The sequence below is a fragment of the Dendrobates tinctorius genome, unplaced genomic scaffold (assembly GCF_039654945.1).
Source record: "Dendrobates tinctorius isolate UK_male_01 unplaced genomic scaffold, ASM3965494v1 ptg000030l, whole genome shotgun sequence".
In the NCBI taxonomy this organism is placed as follows: Eukaryota; Metazoa; Chordata; class Amphibia; order Anura; family Dendrobatidae; genus Dendrobates; species Dendrobates tinctorius.
In genome coordinates, this window is record NW_027361698.1 from 36099925 (window position 1) to 36125172 (window position 25248).

Here is a 25248-nt window from a genome sequence, read left to right on the forward strand (position 1 = left end):
GCGGTCAGGAACGCTGGTGAATCGCTAGGTGGTCACTAGTGAGCTGCCACTCAGGCAGATCTCACTAGCGACATCGCTGGGGACGGGGATCGCTACTTACCTGTCAGACGCGGCGATCCTGCGTCCTCCCGCCTGGCTCCACGCGTCGCTCGTCGTCACAGCAGGAAGCGCCGCAGGAAGTGGACGACGAGAAATGGTCCAGCAGCTTCTCGCGCGATCAGCGATAACCAGTGGGGGAGCCGGTCGGAGGTAAGTATCATATGCAGCGATATCGCTAGCAATATCGCTGCAACGTCACAAAATCGGGGACTTTACAGCGATATTGCTAGCGATATCGCAGTGTGTAACGGGGGCTTTAGCGAAAACTAATCTTTAGCCATCTTCCTTACACATGAATGCTTGGCTCAGCAGATGTTTTTGTATTCTCTATTGGGGAGAATGGAGTTATTTTCTGACAGTGGCTAATCAGGTTGGAGAAGAAAATTATCCAGCATTTTAATTCAAACCGCCAATCCTTATTTTCTAGTTATTTCTCAGTGGTGGAGGAGGGATAGTCTAAAGACCCTCATATACATCAGATTGTCAACCAAAATTGTCAGATTCTGGGTACTTTAAATATGTGTAATGGTGCGCTTAACTGCTTGTATCAGTTATTGGTCCATAAATTATAGTTTTCAAATGATGTCACTGCCATTGTAAGTAGAATAATTTGACATTAAAAATATGTTCCCAGATTACAAATTCAGAAATTCTTTGTAATTCATCAGCATAGAAAATAAAGTGTGATAAAATTGAATGGTCAGCTGAGTACCTTTTGAGATTAACAATGAAGGTTAGCTGTCATTCAGTATGTAGTAGATTAAAAGTTATATATAGATACCAGTACCACATTGTAAATGCACCTATATATTTCAATGACTCATATTCACATGTTAAAATAAGGGCTTGGAGTCTGAATAGGCTAAAAGAATATTAAAGTTTATTGGTTACAAAAGAAAAAAGTCACCAAATATATCAATACATATTTATAGGTACAATTGTCATGTAATCCAAAGTTAAAATATATCGACCAAGGAATAGATCAGGGCATAAGTAAAATACGTATCATGAAAAAGCCTTTGGTTTCAAAAGAAGACATACGAGTGATCTGAGATTACTAATTCATATGCTGTAATCCTTAAATAGGAAAGGGTCTAGATAGTAAAACAGTTGCTCAATGTCTGTTAGAAAGTAATAGATTCATTCTGAATGCATTATGTGTTAGAGATTTAATAAGTAGAGGAGGTTATGCACCCATTGTATTAGATAGCCTTATCTTCTTCACGGCCGCATTCCCCAACGCGCGTTTTGCATCAATGTTGCTTACTCAGGGGCGTAAACTAAAAGTTGTTGGTTTTGATGATGGAATTTCCAGTTACCTCACTATTATGGCATATACTTTGCTCAACTCACAAAGGTCCTTACAGACCGTCTCCTTGTAGGACAATAGTTATGGGAAGGCAATCACTCTGTATAACATTGCAATCTTTTTGGTTCTCACACTGAGGAAGTTTGCTGCCAAAGTGTTGTCATGTATCAGGGCTACCAATGTCTTTTTGGAGAGTATGAAACAGTTTTCTTATGAGCCAGGCAAGATTTTAATGTTATTTGATGAGTGCTCTCTATATACATCATTTGCACATGATAAAGGGATCTCAGCATTACAGGATGTTACAGGTGTACGTCTAATAAATTACAATTTATTTTTAAGCTTTTGAAATTCATACTTATACCATAATCATTTTCTATTTGATGATAATTTTTACTTGCAGTACTGCGGTACCACCATGGGCTCTAATGTTGTACCAACTTATGCTAATATCTACATGGTGGCCATGGAAAATAATTTAATTTATACTCCCTCATATCATGCGCATATCCATTGCTGGCTGAAAAATATTGATGACATACAGTATTATTTAGACAGGAACAACTGTCTGAAATTCATATTATGTTAAACCACATACAGTATCTGCAAATGCAGTTCACTATAACACACTCCAGTGTCTAGATACTATAATCTATGTTCGAGACATGTAGTTACAAACAGGTGTCTTCTCTAAGCCAACTGACTTTTATAACCGCTGCACGACCAGCTCTACCCTCGCCTACTGTATTATCACCCATCCCTTGAAGATTGTGAGCCCTCGCGGGCAGGGTCCTCTCTCCTCCTGTACCAGTTATGACTTGTATTGTTTAAGATTATTGTACTTGTTTTTATGTATACCGCTCCTCACATGTAAAGCGCCATGGAATAAATGGCGCTAGAACAATAAATAATAATAATAATAATCTATTAGATTTTTGCAGTAAAATCCCAGGGCCATGGTGAATTTATTTCCATGGAGCCAATTATTAAGACTAAGATGTGTTGCTTATGAGCATCACAAATTTATGCAGAATGTTGATGTTAAGTGCAATCGATTCCTGTAACTTAGCAATTCTAAAACAAAATGGAAACAGCATAGAACCGCAATATGACACAACATGATGCTTTGTATAAGACCAATCATACCCATGAATTAATTTTGTTTCTATATTTTTTGTAATAAGTGGGCCAGTTGCCCAGTTATTACAAAGTGAGTGGGGCATTTTGCAAAAATGTTGCACTCCAAAATTAGTAAGTTCCAAAATACTTCAATTATGGCATATAGGAGGAACTTTGGGAACATGTTGGATATAAGCTCCAATAGCACTGTTAATATACAATGCTATTTGTTAACGCAAGTCTGTTAATTTCTCAAGAGTAAACTTGCCATGGTACCGGTCTGATCCAGGGCAATACCTTTAGGAATTCTAGGACAGGCAAAGAATATTGCATTAAGCATAGATATATGATGTAGAATATGTAGTATGCTCTGTGGGTGAGACCACCCAAGGGGACAAAACACGGATGGGAAAATTTAAGGGCACTATACAACGAAGATCATGGAATTGCCTCTTGACATTGTGCGGAGAATTAACATAGTATATGTCAAAGTGATATATAAACTCATAGTTCATTTGCCAGTTCTTAGAAGAGGTGTGACCGAATTTGGTTTTGAAACAAAAAACTGATATAGATGTATAAGGTGGGGACACTTAAGGCCCCTTTACATTTAGCGATGCACCAGCGATCCCGACTATACGACCCTGTCAGGATCGCTGGTGCATCGCTAAATAGTCGCTAGTGAGCTGCCACACCGGAAGATCTCACAGCGATGCAGCAGCGATCTAGAGGTCGTTACTTACCTTTCAGACTCGGCGATCCTGACATCCTCCAGTCCGCGTCCATGCGTCGCTCGTCGGCGCCAGCAGGAAGCCCAGCAGGAAGCGCCCGACGAGAAGTGGAACTGGACGATCTCGCACAATCAGCAATGGACAGCGGGGGAGCCGGTCGGAGGTAAGTATCACACATAGCGATATCGCTGCTGCGTCAGCAAATCGGTGATGCTTTAGCGATATTGTTAGCGATATCGCTATGTGTAAAACCCCCTTTACACTCATGTCATGTGGCATGCATGTTGAATATAATATTGATATTTTTAATTACCGTATATACCCGTGTATAAGTCGACCCGAGTATAAGCAGAGGCACCTAATTTTGAAATGAAAAACTGGGTAAACTTATTGACTTGAGTATAAGCCGGGTATGCATTGTCACTTCATCCCTATCCTGATATGCATGGCTCTTCTGTCCTTGTATGCATGGCTCCCCCGTCGCTGTCCTTCCATGCATGGCTCTCTTATCTCCTATCCTTGTTTTCATGGTTCATATAAAAAAAATCCTATTTACCTTGCCTGCGCACCCTCTGCATCTTTTTCCGGTGCCAGCAGCTCTTCCTGCCAAGCAGTCATGTGGCCCCATTCATTAAGGTGATAAATATTCATTCCACGCCTATGGGAGTGGAGAGGCGTGAATATTCATTACCTTAATGAGCGGGGCCACGGGATCGCTCGGCCGGAAGAGCTGCTGGTGCCGGAATGAACGAGATGCAGCGAGGGCACGCAGGGGAAGGTAAGTAGGAAGTGTGCTGCAAACCAGCGGCTGCGGGTGTCACTGTGCGCTATTACAGAGAAATGAATATTAATTTCTCTTTAGCAGCAGGCCCAGGCTTTGCGACCCGCTGTTCTGCCGCTTCCCCTCCCCCACCGTCTTTCTGGTACAGTTGACTCCTGTATAAGCCGAGGGGAACTGTGACATTCAGGAAGAGATAACGTCCGAGAGTGGACCCTCTGGGTCGCAGATGCGGAGCCCCTGGGTCGAGCGCACCAGGTGATGACCGACCCCTGTACAGGGATCGTTTGGGGCAGGACCGCAGAGGGCAGAACCGCGACTGCTGGAACCGAGAGGGGCGGCTCGAGGGACTGGAGAAGGCAACCGGCTGGCGAGGTTTACCAAGGCCCGGAACTCCGTGCAGGAGGATGAGGACAGAGGGCTGGATGCTGGGCAGGGAACAGAACGGACACCGGAGGACGGAACAGAGACAGGGAACCGGGGAGATGAAGGTAGTGGCACTAGGAGTAGGCAGGACAGATGACGGGCAGGAAGACAGGGCAAACACCAGAGGTAGAGACAGCAAGACTAGGGAACGTAAGAGACGAAAAGAGACCTATAGGAACCTATAGGCGGCCAAATTAGAGCAGGTATGGACACACAATAATCAGGCGTCCTCCCCTTGTGGGAGACGCCCGATATATCCCCTGCCGGTAGGCGATAGGCTGGCCATTAATCGGCCGCCGCCCACCGCAGGGTTAAACTACCCGACGGCCGCGCGCCCGCGCCCTAATGCGCATGTGCGGGGTCGCCGCTGTTGGGAGACCAGGAAGGCGGGGAGCGCGAGAGCAGGAGGAGGAAGGAGGCGTGCGTGGACCGGAGGAGGGAGGAAGCGGCGGCGCGCGACGGAGCAGGTAAGAACTAGCCGCGGGGGGGCCCGGAGCTAGGGGACCGGCGGCGGTTACGACCGGCGCCGTTACAGGAGCATTTTCAGCACAAAAAAAAGTGCTGAAAACTCAGCTTATACACGAGTGTATACGGTACATGGCCAACCTACATCTTTGGAGGGGGTATAATGATATGGGTTTTCTTCCTACTTTGTTTTTAACACTTTCTCTCTTTTTGAAAATTTTAGAACTGTACTTTCTTTTTTCCAGTATTTCACTTTACATCACTTTGAATGTTTCTGTGGCATTCTGAGATCGGGACCCATAAAATATCAACAGCAAAGGATCAACATAGTATTTTACATGTTGTAAATTTTTTTTTTTTTTTTACGTGGTCATGATTGCATGTAACACATTTTATTCTGTCATCTTAATCTTGTTTGTTATTATGAAAGGTTTGCAAAGTTTATTTTATTAAGCAGGTGGATGTGATAACACCATTAACATAAATAGGTGCCACGTATATTTTTTGAATGTATAATTATTATTATTTATATAGCACCATTGGTTCCATGGTGCTGCACATGAGAAGGGGTTACATACAAATTACAGATATCACTTACAGTAAACAAACTAACAATGACAGACTGATACAGAGGGGAGAGGACCCTGCCCTTTCGGGCTTACATATAGTCATGTATAACTTCTTTCTCTGGTCTTAACCCCTTCACTACCAAGGGTGGTTTGCACGTTAACTACCGGGCCAATTTTTACAATTCTGACCACTGTACCTTTATGAGGTCATAACTCTGGAACGCTTTCATGGATCCTGGTGATTCTGACATTGTTTTCTCGTGACATATTGTACTTCATGTTAGTGGTAAAATTGCATTCAAATAACTTGCGTTTATTTGTGAAAAAAACGGAAATTTGGCGAAAATTTTGAAAATTTCGCAATTTTCCAACTTTGAATTTTTATGCCCTTAAATCACAGCGATACGGCACACAAAAAACTTAATACATAACATTTCCCACATGTTTACTTTACATCAGCACAATTTTGCAACCAAAATTTTTTTTTGCTAGGAAGTTATAAGGGTTAAAAATTGACCAGCGATTTCTCATTTTTGCAACACCATTTTATTTTTAGGGACCACTTCACATTTGAAGCCACTTTGAGGGGTCTATATGATAGAAAATACCCAAAAGTGACACCATTCTAAAAACTGCACCCCTCAAGGTGCTTAAAACCACATTCAAGAAGTTTATTAACCCTTTAGGTGCGTCACAGGAATTTTTTGAATATTAAAAAAAAAATGAACATTTAACTTTTTTTCACAAAAAAAATACTTCAGGTTCAATTTTCTTTATTTTACCAAGGGTAACAGGAGAAATTGGACTGCAAAAGTTATTGTGCAATTTGTCCTGACTACGCTGATACCTGATATGTGGGGGGGAACCACTGTTTCGGCGCATTGCAGAGCTCAGAATGGAAGGAGCGCCGTTTGACTTTTTCAATGCAAAATTGGCTGGAATTCAGATCGGACGCCATGTCACGTTTGGCGAGCCCCTGATGTACCTAAACAGTGGAAACCCCCCCAAGTGACCCCATTTTGGAAACTAGACCCCCCAAGGAACTTATCTAGATATGTGGTGAGAACTTTGAACCCACAAGGGCTTCACAGAAGTTTATAACGTACAGCGGTACAATTAAAAAATCATATTTTTTCCACAAAAATGATCTTTTCACCCACAATTTTTATTTTTCCAAGGGTAACAGGACCCTAAAAGTTATTGTGCAATTTGTCCTGAGTACGCTGATACCCCATATGTGGGTGTAAATGACTATTTGGGCGCATAGCAGAGCTCGGAAGGGAAGCAGCGCCATTTGACGTTTTTGGCTAGAATTGAGATCGGACACCATGTCGCGATTGGAAAACCCCTGATGTACCAAAACAGTGGAAACCCCCCACAAATGACACCATTTTGGAATCTAGACCCCCCAAGGAACTTATCTAGATGTGTGGTGAGAACTTTGAACCCCCAAGGGCTTCACAGAAGTTTATAACGTACAGCAGTACAATTAAAAAATCATATTTTTTCCACAAAAATGATCTTTTCAGCCTCAATTCTTATTTTTCCAAAAGTAACAGGACCCTAAAAGATATTGTGCAATTTATCCTGAGTACGCTGATACCCCACATGTGGGTGTAAACCACTATTTGGGCGTATGGCAGAGCTCGGAAGGGAAGCAGCGCCATTTGACGTTTTTGGCTGGAATTGAGATCGGACACCATGTCGCATTAGGAAAGCCCCTGATGTACCAAAACAGTAGAAACCCCCCACAAATGACACCATTTTGGAAACTAGACCCCCCAAGGAACTTATCTAGATGTGTGGTGAGCACTTTGAACCCCCCAGTGCTTCACTGAAGTTTATAACGTCCGGGCGTGAAAATAAAAAAATCGTATTTTTTCCACAAACATGATATTTTAGTCCCCATTTTATTATTTTCCCAAGGGTAACAGGAGAAATTGGACCCCAAAAGTTGTTGTCCAATTTGTCCTGAGTATGCTGATACCTCATATGTGGGAGAAAACTACTGTATGGGCACACGTCGGGGCTCGGAAGGGAAGTAGTGACGTTTTGGAATGCAGACTTTGATGGAATGGTCTGCGGGTGTCATGTTGCGTTTGGAGAGCCCCTGATGTACCTAAACAGTGGAAACCCCCCACAAGTGACCCCATTTTGGAAACTAGACCCCCTAATGAACTTATCTAGATGTGTGGTGAGCACTTTGAACCCCCCAGTGCTTCACAGAAGTTTATAACGACCGGGCGTGAAAATAAAAAAATCGTATTTTTTTCCACAAACATGATCTTTTAGTCCCCATTTTTTTATTTTCCCAAGGGTAACAGGAGAAATTGGACCCCAAAAGTTGTTGTCCAATTTGTCCTGAGTATGCTGATACCTCATATGTGGGAGAAAACTACTGTATGGGCACACGTCGGGGCTCGGAAGGGAAGTAGTGACGTTTTGGAATGCAGACTTTGATGGAATGGTCTGCGGGTGTCATGTTGCGTTTGGAGAGCCCCTGATGTACCTAAACAGTGGAAACCCCCCACAAGTGACCCCATTTTGGAAACTAGACCCCCTAATGAACTTATCTAGATGTGTGGTGAGCACTTTGAACCCCCCAGTGCTTCACAGAAGTTTATAACGACCGGGCGTGAAAATAAAAATATCGTATTTTTTCAACAAACATCATCTTTTAGTCCCCATTTTTTTTATTTTCCCAAGGGTAACAGGAGAAATTGGACCCCAAAAGTTGTTGTCCAATTTGTCCTGAGTACGCTGATATCTCATATGTGGGAGAAAACTACTGTATGGGCACACATCGGGGCTCGGAAGGGAAGTAGTGACGTTTTGGAATGCAGACTTTGATGGATTGGTATGCGGGTGTCATGTGCGTTTGGAGAGCCCCTGATGTACCTAAACTATTGAAACTCCCCACAAGTGACCCCATTTTGGAAACTAGACCCCCCACGGAGCTTATCTAGATGTGTGGAGAGCACTTTGAACCCCCAAGTGCTTCACAGAAGTTTATAACGCCTGGGCGTGAAAATAAAAAAAACATTTTTTTCCGCAAAATTATATTTTTGCCCCCAATTTTTTATTTTCCTAAGGGTAACAGGAGAAATTGGACCCCAAAAGTTGTTTTGTAATTTGTCCTGAGTAGGCTGATACCCTACATGTGGGGGTAAAACACTGTTTGGGCACATGGCAGAGCTTGGAAGGGAAGGAGCACCATTTGACTTTTTCAACGCAGAATTGGCTGGAATTGAGATCAGACGCCATGTTGCCTTTGGAGAGCACCTGATGTGCCCAAACAGTGGAAACCCCCAATTATAACTCCAACCCTAACCTCAACACACCCCTAACCCTAATCTGAGCCCTAGCCCTAACCCTATCCCTAACCCTAACCCTAGCCCTAACCCTAGCCCTAACCCTAGCCCTAACCCTAGCCTTAACCCTAGCCCTAACACTAGCCCTAACCCTAACCCTAGCCCTAACCCTACCCTAACCCTAACCCTAGCGGGAAAATGGAAATAAATACATTTTCTTTTAGTTTTATTATTTTTCCCTAACTAAAGGGGTGATAACGGGGGGTTTGATTTACGATTTATGGCGGTTTTTATGTTTGGCGGAGGTCGCACGCTAAAAGACGCTTTTTATTGTAAAAATAGTTTTTGCATCACCACATATTGTGAGCTATAATTTTTCCATATTTTGACCCACCGAGTCATGTGAGGTCTTATTTTTTGCGGGACGAGTTGTCGTTTTTATTGGTACCATTTTCGGGCACGTGAAATTTTTTCATCGCTTTTTATTCCGATTTTTGGGATGCAGAATGAACAAAAACCAGCGTTTCATGAATTTCTATTGGGGGGTGCGTTTACACCGTTCCGCGTGTGGTAAAATTGATAAAGCGCTTTTATTCTTCGGGTCAGTACGGTTACAGCGATACCTCATTTAGGTCGTTTTTTTTATGTTTTGTCGGTTTTTTGCAATGAAAACAATTTTATATAAAAAATAATTATTTTTGTATCGCTTTATTCTGCGAGCTATAACTTTTTTATTTTTTTGCGGATGATGCTGTATGGTGGCTCGTTTTTTGCGGGACAAGATGACGTTTTCAGCGGTACCATGGATATTTATATGCGTCTTTTTGATCGCGCGTTATTGCACTTTTTGTTTGGTGGTATGATAATAAATCATTATTTTTTGCTTCGTTTTTTATTTTTATTTTTTAAGGGGTTCGCTAAAGGGGTTAACTAATGGGACAGTTTTATAGGGCAGGTCGTTACGGACGCGGCGATACCAAATATGTGTACTTTTATTGTTTTGTTTTTTTTTTATTTTCAAAAAATGGATTTATTGGGGAATATTTTTTTTTTTTTTAACTAATTTATTTAGCGATTTTTTTTAAATTATTTTTAACACTTTTTTTTTTTTTTTTTTTACTTTATTACCTTGTCCCAGGTGGGACATCACTGTCCTGTGACAGATCGCTGATCTGTCACATCACAGATCACTGTGACAGATCAGCGATCTGTCACAGGCACTGCTGCAGACTTCCTCATGCCTGCGCTTTGCAGGCACTGAGGAAGCCAGCTTCCTCAGGCCCCCGAAGGCCCCCGTCGCCATCTTGGATTCGGGGGCCTGGAGGAAGGGAGTCCCCCGCAGCAGCGCTGCACATTGCGCTGCCGTGGGGGGCTCAGGGAAGCACAGAGGGAGCCCCCTCCCTGCCGATGCTTCCCTTTAACCCCCGGTACACCGCGATCGCGTTTGATCGCGGTGTGCAAGGGGTTAACGTGTCGGGGGCGGTCCGTGACCGCCCCTGACACATTGTGCCGGGTGTCAGCTATGATAATTAGCTGACACTCGGCCGCGATCAGCGGCGCTCACCACGTGGGCGCCGCTGATCGCGATGACGTAATATTCCGTCCATGGTAATTAGGTCCATGGTCACATGGACGGAATATTACGTCAATTGTAGGTAAGGGGTTAAACAATAACCATCGTTTTAACTTTTTTTTTTTTTTTTAAGCTCCCATCTCGTATCTGAGTTATGTAATAATCTGTCCTCACTGATTACAGATTTTACCAGAGAATTGAGAATTTTGAAAGTGATTGATAAGTCCTGAAGGAGATGGAAGCAAATTTCTCTGATCAGACATATTACAAAGTTCCTCATGTATACTATTTGGTTACAAAGTAAAAATTAAAACGACGATCACGCTTCAATCGTATTGATGTGAAAGTTAGGCCTGTTTCACACTTCAGTTTTCAGCGTCGTCAAAATCCGCCATTTTGACAGAATGAGGGATCCGTCGAAATTAGTGAAAAATGGATGCAACTGATCCATTTTTCCAACTGATCCGTCTAGCGGATCCGCCTGAAAAATGGATCCATTTAATCAGTTGCATCCGTTTTTTTCATCCGTTTGTTCATTTTTTTACGGATCCGTCGAAACTGCAGATTATGGAATGTAAAGGAACATGATTCTGGAGAGAGAAGGATCCTTCGCCCATAGGTGTTCATTCTACCAGGCAATGGACGTCGACGGATCCGTCACCGTCCGCCTTTTTGATGCAGACAAAAAATGTTCCTATGGACATTTTTTTGTTCCTGATGGATCCAAATGACAGATCCGCTGCACAACGGACACAACGGAAGGTCATCCGTCAAGTCTATGGAGAAAAAAAAGGATCCGCCTGGCAAATCCGTCAGATCCGTTTTTTTACCCAAATGGTGGACTGTGACTGACGCCTGCAAACAGAAGTGTGAAACAGGCCTAAGGCACGCATGGCACCTCAGATGGATTATATATTTGTCTTTGGAAACTGCAAGGTATTTGGTGAACAATGACACCAATTACATGGTTCCTTTGCCTCCCCCACCTTTTCATTGCTACATTATGTTGATTGTTGATACATCCTGTTTGCCAAGTCTTGTTGCTGCAGTCCTACTCTCGTATTGGACAGTTGGACGCCACAGTCATTTGATGTTTGCGATGCCCACCAGATCAATGTTCTTTATTTCATTTTTTTCTTTCCTTCTTTGTTTATTTTTTTTTTCTTTTCTTGCTGGTGCTACAAATTATTTGCCCTTCCTAAGTTTTATTTATGTACCTATTAGTTCTATTATATGATTCTCATTTTACGTAAGGAACATTTGTACACCCGCCCATAATTATGCTCATAGGTTGAGGTTTAAATATCTATACATCTTTTTTAGTAGGTTTGCTGAGTTTAGCGCTCTGATCTAACACTTATTTTTAGAAAGTTTTTTTTGAGATTTATAGCACTATAATGTATTACAGTGGGGCAAAAAAGTATTTAGTCAGTCAGCAATAGTGCAAGTTCCACCACTTAAAAAGATGAGAGGCGTCAGTAATTTACATCATAGGTAGACCTCAACTATGGGAGACAAACTGAGAAAAAAAAATCCAGAAAATCACATTGTCTGTTTTTTTTTCATTTTATTTGCATATTATGGTGGAAAATAAGTATTTGGTCAGAAACAAGCAATCAAGATTTCTGGCTCTCACAGACCTGTAACTTCTTCTTTAAGAGTCTCCTCTTTCCTCCACTCATTACCTGTAGTAATGGCACCTGTTTAAACTTGTTATCAGTATAAAAAGACACCTGTGCACACCCTCAAACAGTCTGACTCCAAACTCCACTATGGTGAAGACCAAAGAGCTGTCAAAGGACACCAGAAACAAAATTGTAGCCCTGCACCAGGCTGGGAAGACTGAATCTGCAATAGCCAACCAGTTGGAGTGAAGAAATCAACTGTGGGAGCAATAATTAGAAAATGGAAGACATACAAGATCACTGATAACCTCCCTCGATCTGGTGCTCCACGCAAAATCCCACCCCGTGGGGTCAGAATGATCACAAGAACGGTGAGCAAAAATCCCAGAACCACGCGGGGGGACCTAGTGAATGAACTGCAGAGAGGTGGGACCAATGTAACAAGGCCTACCATAAGTAACACACTACGCCACCATGGACACAGATCTTGCAGTGCCAGACGTGTCCCACTGCTTAAGCCTGTACATGTCCGGGCCCGTCTGAAGTTTGCTAGAGAGCATTTGGATGATCCAGGGGAGTTTTGGGAGAATGTCCTATGGTCTGATGAAACCAAACTGGAACTGTTTGGTAGAAACACAACTTGTCGTGTTTGGAGGAAAAAGAATACTGAGTTGCATCCATCAAACACCATACCTACTGTAAAGCATGGTGGTGGAAACATCATGCTTTGGGGCTGTTTCTCTGCAAAGGGGCCAGGACGACTGATCCGGGTACATGAAAGATTGAATGGGGCCATGTATCGTGAGATTTTGAGTGCAAACCTCCTTCCATCAGCAAGGGCATTGATGATGAAACGTGGCTGGGTCTTTCAACATGACAATGATCCAAAGCACACCGCCAGGGCAACGAAGGAGTGGCTTCGTAAGAAGCATTTCAAGGTCCTGGAGTGGTCTAGCCAGTCTCCAGATCTCAACCCTATAGAAAACCTTTGGAGGGAGTTGGAAGTCCGTGTTGCCAAGCGAAAAGCCAAAAACATCACTGCTCTAGAGGAGATCTGCATGGAGGAATGGGCCAACATACCAACAACAGTGTGTGGCAACCTTGTGAAGACTTACAGAAAACGTTTGACCTCTGTCATTGCCAACAAAGGATATATCACAAAGTATTGAGATGAAATTTTGTTTCTGACCAAATACTTATTTTCCACCATAATATGCAAATAAAATGAAAAAAAAAAACAGACAATGTGATTTTCTGGATTTTTTTTTCTCAGTTTGTCTCCCATAGTTGAGGTCTACCTATGATGTAAATTACAGACGCCTCTCATCTTTTTAAGTGGTGGAACTTGCACTATTGCTGACTGACTAAATACTTTTTTGCCCCACTGTATGTGTGCATGCGAAATACACTTAATTCAGTAATGGAGTCACTGCTCTCTGTACTCTCTGCAAGCCACTGGTAACTCTAATTATTATGTAGTTTTCTCAATGTACTTGCTTGTACATATGATGTATATGTGTATTCATGAGTATTCATTAGTCTATAACAACATTTTCTACTTTTTACATTGAGTTTTTTTTATTATAACTACTGTGATTGGCTGAATATACAAAGTGTCTGATTAATGAGGGGTAATATAAATGTGAGTGTATACCCTGTTTTTTTTTCCCTTGACAAAGATATGTCTGTCTAATAAGGTTAAAACGTTGCTGTGTTATGTGGCGAATTAACAAAATGGAAGATAATTTTTTGTTTCCTGGGATTTTTTTTGTCATTCTTTTTATTTCTTCGAGTCATTCACTAGTCTAATTCATGGAAGCATAAATGGACATGCTGCTGAAGTGTTTTCACCTTCCTTCATATTAACTACCAAATCTAATTATCTTACCCAAACTGTAAAAGTAAAGCTGGCCATAGTCATTTTATTTATATTGACTGAAGTGGCTAACCATTGTAGGCTAAAGGCCCCATCTCACGCTAGTGAGATCGCGGATTTTATGACGCCACAGCGAGATCGCTGTGTGTGACAGGGATCTGCGACCGGCCCCACTGCCGGGTATCGCTGATCGTTCTCGATCGGCCTGGGCCATTTTTCGATCGCTCGTCTCTCGCTGGCCAGCACGCATCGCTGCGTGTGGCAGCGAGAGACCAGCGATCAGCAGCGCTGGTTTGTAATGTAAACATCTGGTATCCAGGAGCCACGCGGCTCTTAGATACCCAATGTTTACCTTAGAAACCAGCGTCACTGGTCCTGATCACTGAAGGGGCTGTCTTGTGACAGCTCACCAGCGATCAGCCTAGCGATGTCCCAGCGATCCCATCATGTCAGATCGTTGGTGGGATCACTGGGACATCGTTATGTGTAACGGGGCCTTAAGTCTCCTCTGACATAGTAACATAGTTAGCAAAGCCGAAAAAACATTTTGTCCATCCAGTTCAGCCTATATGCCATCAGAATAAATCCCCAGATCTACGTTCTTCTAAAGAACCTAATAACTGTAAGACACAATATTATTACGCTCCAGGAAGACATCCAGGCCTCTCTTGAACCCTTCGTCTGAGTTCGCCATCACCACCTCCTCAGGCAAGAAATTCCAGATTCTCACTGCCCTAACAGTAAAGAATCTTCTATGTTGGTGAAGAAACCTTTTCTCCAGACGCAGAGAATGCCCCCTTGTGACGTCACATTCCTTGGTATAAATAGATCCTCAGAGATATTTGGATTGTCCCCTTATATACTATATTTTTCGCTTTATAAGACGCACTTGATTATAAGACGCACCCCCAAATTTGGTGACGAAAGAAAATTTTTTTTGTTAAATGGAGGTGTGTCTTATAATGCCAGTATCCGTCTTTCAAATCATATGAATGTCCCTCATTCTGGCACATAGCCCCCTTGTGCTGGCACATGCCCCCCTGTGCTTCTGGTATATTGGCACATTGCCCCCTTGTGCTGGCACATAGCCCCCCCATCCCATCATGGATATGCCCCCCAGTCACTATATGCCCCCCTGCTGGCATCCACATGGCCCCCCCTCTCTATATATGCCCCCTGCTGGCACGCACATGCCCCCTCTCTCTATATGCCCCCTGCTGGCAAACACATGACCCCCGTCACTATATTCCCCCCTGCTGGCATGCACACAGCCCCCCCATCCCTATATTCCCATTCCCCCCTGCTGGCATGCACACTTGCCCCACGTCCCTATATTCCCCACTGCTGGCATGCACACGGCCTCCCCGTCCCTATAGTCTCCTCTGCTGGCATGCACATGGCTCCCTGTCCCTATATTCCCCCCTGCTGGCATTCACACAGCCCCCTGTCACTATATTCCCCCCTGCTGGCATGCGCACGGGCCCCCGTCCCTATATTCTCCTCTGCTGGCATACACACGGCCCCTCTGTCCCTATATTCCCCCTGCTGACATGCACTGCACACAACCCCCCGTCCCTATATTCCTTCTTGCTGGCATTCACACTGCCCCCCCAGTCCCTATATTCCTCCCTACTGGCATTCACACTGCCCCCCATCCCTATATTCCCCCCTGCTGGCATGCACACGGTAAAATAACAAACAGTTAACTCACCTTCCGATGATGGCTCTGTGCTCCCAGCTCCCCCATGGCTCTTCCTGTGTCGACATCTTCACCAGATAGCATTCATCCTTTCACTATTGCCATTTCCCCTCTTTGAGGGCGTGCGGCAGGAGCTGCTCATTCAGGCACTTCATCGTAGCTTCAGGATCTTCCGTCACCTTCTTGTTCTTGTGTAATGTTTTTCTTCCAGTCCCCTCTTTTTCTAGTTTAACACCCTCCTGATGAGTGTAGCGAGTCTTTTGTCGAATGTGTGTTTCCCAGGTTTGTTGAGGTGTAGTCCATCTCTTGTGAGGAGTCCGTCGTACAGGTAATTCACACCGTGGTCCAGGAATCCGAATCCGTATTGACTGCACCATCGGGAGTTGTAGATAAGAATTGGACTGTTTGATTTCGGTTGCATGAGTTTTTTTTCTTTAAGAGAATGAGCATGTGTATACAGAGTCAGACTGGGGTGCCAGTAGCCCACCAGTAACCATCTCCAGGGCCCCACTTTTCAGGTTCATGCAATTGTGACATTACCCTCAATCACAAATCTATATAACAATGAGCTGGGTAGATTTTTAGATGAATAAGTTGCCGCCTTTTTACATAGTGAATCAAGTATATTGTGCTAAGTACTGCTCATATAAGAGTGTAGTGGCCCACTCTTGTATAGGGGCCCACCGGGGATTATCCTGTTCTCCTGTGGTCTAGTCCAAGCCTGTGTGTATGGAGGGGTCAGGATATATAGTAGTTGGCTGAAAAATAGAACTATGTAATCTGTATGGCCAGTCTACCTCTAGTTATGAACTTGGAATAATTCTGAGGATCACAAAATCTCACTGTTCTCCATTAATACATAACAGGCGTGGAAAGAGGCCGGGGAGCTGTAAGGGCAAGGCCACTTACTCATTAGCATAAAAATTTGGCACTAGATTCCTCTGAAACTGGAGCACGGACTGCTAAACGGAGGTATGGATTTTATTCCGTATTGCAGTAATTTAACATGGATGATAGTTTGGGTACAAAACTTGCTGACACCTTCCCTTTAAGCCCTTATTGGGGCTCCTTTGAGGGAGCTTACGTTGTATACTTACCATACACGTGAACAGGAGTTGTCTAAGCTAATATATTCTATAAGATGCCAAGCAGATTGTTATAGTACTGCTTGTTGGGAAAGGGTCATATGTGAACTAGATACGCTCTTTGGACTGTTTTTCATTCGGTCCTATGGCTACAGGTATATAAAATCAAGCTCTGTGCCATTCAGGCTGCCTTTACAAACATTTATTAAAGCATGGCTCATTCTAAAATGATCAGTGCTACTCCAGATCAGCTCATATCCAAGTACTAGACTGAATAGCTGTGTTTCGTTCTGCACCCTGCTTACATCCAGCCCCTCCCAGGGCTGCCCACAATTGATAAGTTGGGGGTGCCAAATGGGTTTTCACTCACTTTGCTAATAATCTAAGAGCTTTCTATGGTATAGATATATTACTAAAATAAACTGCTGTTGTAATTGCCAAATTGATCTAGACACCACATATTAAAGATTTCTGATTGTACCAAAATACATTAGGCCCTGCCTTAAAAATACACCAAATAGTTAAACTGTCTGATTATCTGAAATGGTCTCTAAAGTTGCCAGATGAGGCTCTGTTCACAGATCCGTTCATTTGTTTGGATTGTCAGATCCATTTAGAATAAATAAACAAAGTTAGGATACCGTGCTTACTGGTTTAATACGGAAGCAGAGGAGCCGGTTGATTTATATAGGATCTGTCTGTTTTCCATTTGTTTTTTTATTTTCAGAACAGAAAAAATTCCTACACATAGAACTTTTTCTTCCGTTCTAAAAATAAGCAACAAATGGAAACCAGATGGACCCCGTAAAAATCAATGGGGCTCTCTGCTTCAATATAAAAAAAAAAAGAATGCACAGGATGCTAATTCCATTTTATCTAAATGGAACAGACAGAAAAGATAAGCAGCCATGTGAACAGCACCTAATAAAGTGTAATGTCACCATTGCCATGAATGTTCTGCTCCTACAGAGGCAGAAATGATGAGCAGCCTCATAGACCATAGGTTGTTGGTAAATTTTACATGTAGGTATCTTACTCTATAGGGCCAATATCGTTATCCGGAATAAAGACTCCTACCAGTAGAGGGCAACAGTGGACAGATCCTTATATCTTCTGTATAAAGCTCAATCACAGGACTGCAGTGGAGAAGTCCTATACACAAGGTGTTCATGCTGTAATTAGTGAAGGTGCGGAACAATTGTTAGTTTGTCAACACATACGAAGGGCATTCTAATAAGTACTTAAAAAAACCTCAGAAAAATATTCATTTTGTCAGTTTTTCCTTAAATTTTCTCTAAAACTGAGTGTAGTGAATGTGGCAGATCGGAGCCAAAAAAGATACCTGTTCTTGAGCCAATATTTCTAATTTCAGGAACGGTAGGGCTTTTATCATTCATATTCCTCACCTATTATAATTGCATAAGGTAGGAAAAAACCCTAGAAAAAAGTTGTTGTTGCAAATCTTGACATTCACAAGTGTTTCTGTAGAATGCTATGGTCACAATAAAATTCTTTTATATGGTGTTCCGTATTTTTTGCGTCAGTGTGGAGAAACAGAGGTAAAACTACAACCATAGGCCACTGTTCACGTATATGCAACCTAACCACTGTTGGACACAATGGCTAGCACTGAGTTCTCTTTTTTTATGTAATTATTATTTTCATATGGTAAAATCATAGCATTACTATGACAGCCCTGACACTTAAAGTAACTGTCATAGACTGACATTTTGGCAAGTGTTGACTTTTCCCATTTGTACTTCCTTTGTGTGTCTTTGTAACTTTCTTACCTGATATACAACATCACTGAGACCCTTTTCCCCATTCCATTCCTCATGGTTCTCTCCCTCTGCTCTCCTCACCCTTGTTCATGTACTGCATTGCAACATGTTGTTTTTTAACTTTTACACTTTACTCCCTCCGAAGAAATGTCCCACTGTAGAGAATTCCAAAATGATCCTAGAAATTGAGTGATATATGATGTGAATGCTGGGCGGCAGGTATGAAATGACAGTCATATACCGGAAATATAGAAACAGACATTGATCAAAGGAATTTTAAAAATTATAATAACGTCACCGATGTATCTGCTGCATCGGGTACACAGGACTCCCAAATTTCTGCATTAAATTGGGGTAAGAGAGGATGACTTGTGTCCGAGATGCGGTTCGGGCCCTACCGATTTGCTACATATGTTTTGGTCATGTGGTTCCATCGGGAATTTCTGGATCCAAGTCATAGACCACATTTACATGATGTTTAGGGTTGTGATTCCTACGCATCCTCTGGTTTGTGTCTTGGGTTTTGTGGACGGGGTCGCTGAAGATGCAGACATAAGGTTGGAACTTAAAAGAACATTATATCAAGCCAGGAAAGCTATAGCAGCACACTAGTTGAACAGGGCGCCTCCTACGTTTAGGGAATATATGGAAAAAATGAGTCTGGAAGGAGTATATCAAAAGAGGAGAGCCCTGCATAACTTCTGTAAAATATGGGAGGACTGGAAAATTCACCAAGGCTTGGATGTTGTGTCCTTACTTAGGGGTGCTGGGTAATATCACTTTGTGTCAAGCCAAATATGTCTGATTAAGGTCCTTGGAGTGATGCATATAAAATCTGTTTCCATAATGTTCTTCCTGTTTCAGGTGACAACTAAAGAACTTGGAGACTTGGGACTTATCTTTCATAATGTTTATTTGCACATGAGTGTACAGATTGCCATAATCAGCTTAAATATGTTGTTTAACATAATGACATACTTGCTAATTGCTATGTGGTCTGGATCAAGGGGGGAGGAGGTTTGGTTGTATGTTGAAAAGTTCAATAAAAATATATTGTATTAAAAAAACAAATTATTATAACATTTAGTCTACTGTAATTGTTACATATAATTTTAGGAGGCCATGTGCCCCTTTTGCAACCAGGTTTAAAAGTGCTAATAAAAAAACCACACTTGCCAAATAGACCGACACTGCTCCTCTGTTTGCTGCCGCTGTCCCCTGACCTACTCCCTTCTCTTTCGGTGGACGCTCCAACAGAACTTCTCTTACTGCTCCAATGGACCGTCAAGTAGTGATGAGTGAATATACTCATTACTCAAGATTTCCCAAGTATCCTCGGGTGGTCTCCGAGTATTTGGATGTGCTCGGAGATTTCGTTTATCGCCGAAGCTGCATGATTTGTGGCTGCTAGCCAGCCTGAATACATGTGTGGGTTGCCTGTTTGTTAGGAAATCCCCACATGTATTCAGGCTGTCTAGCAGCCGCAAATCATGCAGCTATGGCGACAGAAACTAAATCTCCGAGCACGCCCAAATACTCGGAGATTCCCCGAGCATACTTGGGAAATCTCGAGTAAAGAGTATACTAGCTCATCACTACCTTTAAGGCTTCAGCTACCGCTGAAGCCGTGAAGTGATGCCCATTGGATGAGGAGGCCAGAATTACTGGCAGCAGAACGAAGGAGCAGCACCACCTGTCCTCTAGGGGAGTACAATTTATTTATTTTTTTTGTTTAAAACACCCTGAGCCTAGTGGTACCATTTCTTTTTAAAGTAGTGGGCAACCCCCTTAACAGAATAAAATAACTAACTTTGAAAACTATTTTGATATCCTGTCATTTATTGGTTATAGCTCTTATGCAGACCTTTGTGCACTATGGTAATGCAAATGCACTTGTATTCTAACAAACAAAGCTGCCAGTACTTTGATCATGCAGTCTTTATTACTAATCTAAGTTTTGGAAAACTGCGCCTGGACATTATAATGGTATCTATAGTCAGAGGGGGTCAGTGTAAGGCCACGTTCACTCTTTCAGTATTTGGTCAGTATTTTCCATCAGTATTTGTAAGGTGAAATCAGGAGTGGAACAATCAGAGGAAAAGTATAATAGAAACTTGTCACCACTTCTGCATTTTTCACCCACTCCTAGTTTTGGCTTACAAACACTGATGTAAAATACTGACCAAATACTGAATGTGTGAACGTGGCCTAACTCGCGCACAACACGTTGTAAATGCCTAAGTTGCATTTTATGCACAGAAATCACAGGTTGCTCAGCCCTAAACCTGTAAAAGTGGAAAAGATGAGATACTCCGTTGGGACGAGAGAGAAGGGGAGAATGGGAACCCACAGAACATCTACTGAACTGTAAATGTGCAGCTCCAGAGGTAATGTCTGAGAAGAATTGGTGGGAAAGCAGGTCTTTTAGATAAATTAAAAAAACAATATAGGTATATGTTTCAAGTTACTTGGACACGTCTGAAAATCTTGACCTAAAGACACAGTTTAGTGAAGTAATGATTGTTGATATTTTTGTTGAAAGCTCAGTGGTAGCACCGATAGTTTGGGTACAAACATCTCCATCACACATGTGAGCTTAGAGTAAAAGTCCATTCTGTCCTATATCGTAGAAAAGAATAAAAAATAGCACATATCTTCTAAAGATGTAAAAATGCATTAAAATATGATATCTATACACAGTACATTTAATAAGTATACTAATTTCCATTTATACTTTGTACTTGTATTTGTACTTATAGCAATTAATTCATAAAAAAAAGTACTCCTGCTCTTTAACTTGACTGGCATCTTGACACTGCGGTGTATGCCTGGCTCTGTGCCATGTGTTTTGAGTGCATTTAGTTTGAGAGTTGAACTAATTAGTGAATAAACATTTTGCTACTGAACAGCTTTAGTGCCACTTGGCCTAGTGTAGCACTGAAAAACACCTAGAAATGGACCATGCCGCCCATGTATGTCAAATAGAAGAAATATTAGGGCACACATATATTACATACAGTTTGGTCCAGAAATATTCGCACAGTGATCGAATCTTCATGAATAGGGCTCTGCATGCAATTAAAGTTCAGACTTTCAGGTTTAATTACAGAGGTTGAACAAAAATATCCTGTGAATGTTTAGGAATTGCAACCATTTTTCTACAAAACCTCCTCATTTCAGGGGCTCAGAAGTCATTGGACAAATGAACTATACCATAAATAAAATGACTGGTGACACCCTGGCTTCCAGACTTCAGGCAAATACTGGGTTTGTGACCCTTTGCCAGGCTTCGAATATTGCAGAATATTCCACTTTTTCTTAAAGTCCTGGGTTGATTTTGCTATTTTTGAGTCACTCCATCTGTACGTGAAGCGCCTTCCAATCAACCTTGCTGCCTTTTTTGAATCTGAGCAGAAAGTATCGCCCTGTACACTTCACAATTCATCCTGCTACTTCTGTGTTCAGTCACATTATCAATAAACCCTAGTGACCCAGAACCACTGGAAGCCATACATGCCCATACCATCACACTGCCTCCACCATGTTTTACAGAGGATGTGGTGTGCTTTGGATTATGAGATGTTCCAAGCCTTCTCTATACTTTCTTCTTCCCATCATTCTGGTGCAGGTTGATCTTAGTTTCATCTGTCCAAAGAATGCTTTTCCAGAACAGGGCTGGCTCCTTTTTTTTTTTTTTTTTAATGTCTTATTTGGCCTTTCTATTTTTAAGGCTGATTAATGGTTTGCACCTTGCGTTGAACTCTCTGTATTTGTTCTCATGAAGTCTTCTTTTACTTCCTAGAGAGTAAAACCTGTTCCTGACCTTTTAACATCTTAAATTGAGGATGGATTATTGATTATAGCTCATGCAGCCTATTAAAGATTTTACTTTTGGTCCCTCTAAAAAGCGGAAGCTACATATTAACCCCTTTCCGATGTCAGGTGTAATAGTACGCTGACGTCACACTCCCTCCCTTTGATGTGGGCTCTGGTGGTGAGCCCACTTCTTTCCCGAAACATGTCAGCTGTTTCAACTACATAGAGGCGATGTGATCATCGCCTCTATGTAGCAGAGCCGATAGGCTTATGGCATTTTAAAAGTAAAAAAAATGTTTTTCAGAATATAAAAAAATAAATCTAAAAGTTCAAATCACTCCCCTTTAGCCTCATTCAGTATAAACCAATAAAAAAAATCAAGCTTACACACACATTTGGTATCGCCGAGTTCTTAATCGCCCGATTTGTCAATAAAAAAGACTAACCTGATTGCTAAATGGCGTAGCAAGAAAAAAAAGTCAAAACACCAGAATTATGTTTTACATTTTACATTAAAATGCAATAATCAAAAGATCGTATCTGCACCAAAATGGTATTATTAACCCCTTAACCCCCAAGGGTGGTTTGCACGTTAATGACCGGGCCAATTTTTACAATTCTGACCACTGTCCCTTTATGAGGTAATAACTCTGGAACACTTCCATGGATCCCGGTGATTCTGACATTGTTTTCTCATGACATATTGTACTTCATGATAGTGGTAAAATTTCATTGATATAACTTGCATTTATTTGTGAAAAAAAACGGAAATTTGGCGAAAATTTTTAAAATTTTGCAATTTTCAAACTTTGAATTTTTATACCCTTAAATCACAGAAATATGGCACACAAAAAAATTAATAAGTAACATTTCCCACCCACATGTTTACTTTAGATCAGCACAATTTGGGAACCAAAAGTTAAAAGTTGACCAGCGATTTTTCATTTTTAGAACACCATTTTATTTTTAGGGACCACATCACATTTGAAGTCACTTTGAGGGGTGTATATGATAGAAAATACCCCAAAGTGACACCATTCTAAAAACTGCACCCCTCAAGGTTCTCAAAACCAGAATCAAGAAGTTTATTAACCCTTCAGGTGCTTCACAGGAATTTTTTGAATGTTTAAAAAAAATGAACATTTAACTTTTTTTCACAAAAAAATTCAGGTCCAATTTTTTTTATTTTACCAAGGGTAACAGGAGAAACTGGACTGCAAAAGTTATTGTGCAATTTGTCCTGTGTACGCTGATACCTGATATGTTGGGGGAATTACTGTTTCGGCACATGACAGAGCTCACTGCAAAATTGGCTGGAATTCAGATCGGACACCATGTCACGTTTGGAGAGCCCCTGATGTGCCAAAACAGTGGAAACCCCCCACAATTGACACCATTTTGGAAACTAGAACCCCCAAGGAACTTTTCTAAATGTGTGGTGAGAACTTTGAACCCCCAAAGGCTTCACAGAGGTTTATAACGTACAGCCGTAAAATTAAAAAATCATATTTTTCAAAAAATGATCTTTTCACCCCCAATTTTTATTTTCCAAAGGGTAAAAGGAAGTTATTTTGCAATTTTTCCTGATACGCTGATACCCCACATGTTGAGGTAAACCACTATTTGGGCGCGTGGCAGAGCTCGGAAGGGAAGCAGCGCCATTTGACTTTTTTGGCTGGAATTGAGGTCAGATGCCATGCCGCGTTTGGAAAGCCCCTGATGTGCCTAAACAGTGGAAACCCCCCACAAATGACACGATTTTGGAAATTAGACACCCCAAGGAACTTATCTAGATGTGTGGTGAGCACTTTGAACCCCCAAGTGCTTCACAGAAGTTTATAATGCCCGGGCGTGAAAATAAAAAAAAAATCATATTTTTTCCACAAACATGATCTTTTAGTCCCCAATTTTTTTATTTTCCCAAGGGTAACAGGAGAAATTAGACCCCAAAAGTTGTTTTTTCAATTTGTCCTGAGTGCGCTGATACACCATATGTGGGAGAAAACTACTTTATTGGGGCAGACATCGGGGCTTGGAAGGGAAGTAGTGACGTTTTGGAATGCAGACTTTGATGGAATGGTCTGCGGGTGTCATGTTGCGTTTGGAGAGCCTCTGATGTGCCTAAACAGTGCAAACCCCCCAATTCTAACCCCAACACATCCCTAACCCTAATCTCAGCCCTAGCCCTTGCTCTAACCCTAATGGGAAAATGGAAAAAAAATACATTTTTTTTATTTTATTATTTTTTGCTATCTAAGGGGGTGATAAAGGGGGGTTTGATTTACTATTTATGGAGGTTTTTATGTTTGGCAGCTGACACACGCTAAAAGACGCTTTTTATTGTAAAAATAGTTTTTACATCACCACATATTGAGAGCTATAATTTTTCCATATTTTGACCCACCGAGTCATGTAAGGTCTTATTTTCTGCGGGACGAGTTGTCGTTTTTATTGGTACCATTTTCGGGCACGTGACATTTTTTGATCGCTTTTTATTCCGATTTTTGGGACGCAGAATGAACAAAAACCAGCATTTCATGAATTTCTTTTGGGTGGTGCGTTTACACCGTTCCACGTGTGGTAAAATTTATAAAGCTGTTTTATGCTTCAGGTCAATACGATTACAGCGAGATCTCATTTATGTCTTATGTTATGGCGCTTTTATGCAATAAAAATAATTTTATATAAAAAATAATTATTTTTGCATCGCTCTATTCTGCAAGCTATAACTTTTTTATTTTTTCGCTAATGACACTGTGGCGGTTCGTTTTTTGCGGAACAAGATGACATTTTCAGCAGTACCATGTTTATATCCGTCTTATTGATCACGCGTTATTGCACTTTTTGTCTGGCGGTATTATGATTAAGCATTGTTTTTTGCTTTGTTTTTTATTTTTTAAGGGGTTCACTAAAGGGGGTAAATAGTTGGACAGTTTTATAGGGCGGGACATTACAGATGCGGCGATACTAAATATGTGTACTTTTA

General features: G+C 41.7%; 1 protein-coding gene across 5 annotated transcripts in view; it reads left to right on the forward strand.

Annotated features, from left to right (window-relative positions):
* AFG2A (AFG2 AAA ATPase homolog A) overlaps positions 1-25248 on the forward strand; it is a 739142-nt gene that overhangs the window by 430574 nt on the left and 283320 nt on the right. Inside the window, exon 15 of one of the 5 annotated variants that reach the window (XM_073572029.1) lies at positions 19311-19523. The exons of the other annotated variants lie outside the window; for them this stretch is intronic. Coding sequence (XP_073428130.1) covers positions 19311-19508 — 198 coding nt within the window. The 3' untranslated portion in view covers positions 19509-19523. Of the gene's footprint in view, positions 1-19310; positions 19524-25248 lie in introns of those variants that run through there. 5 annotated transcript variants of the gene reach the window in all.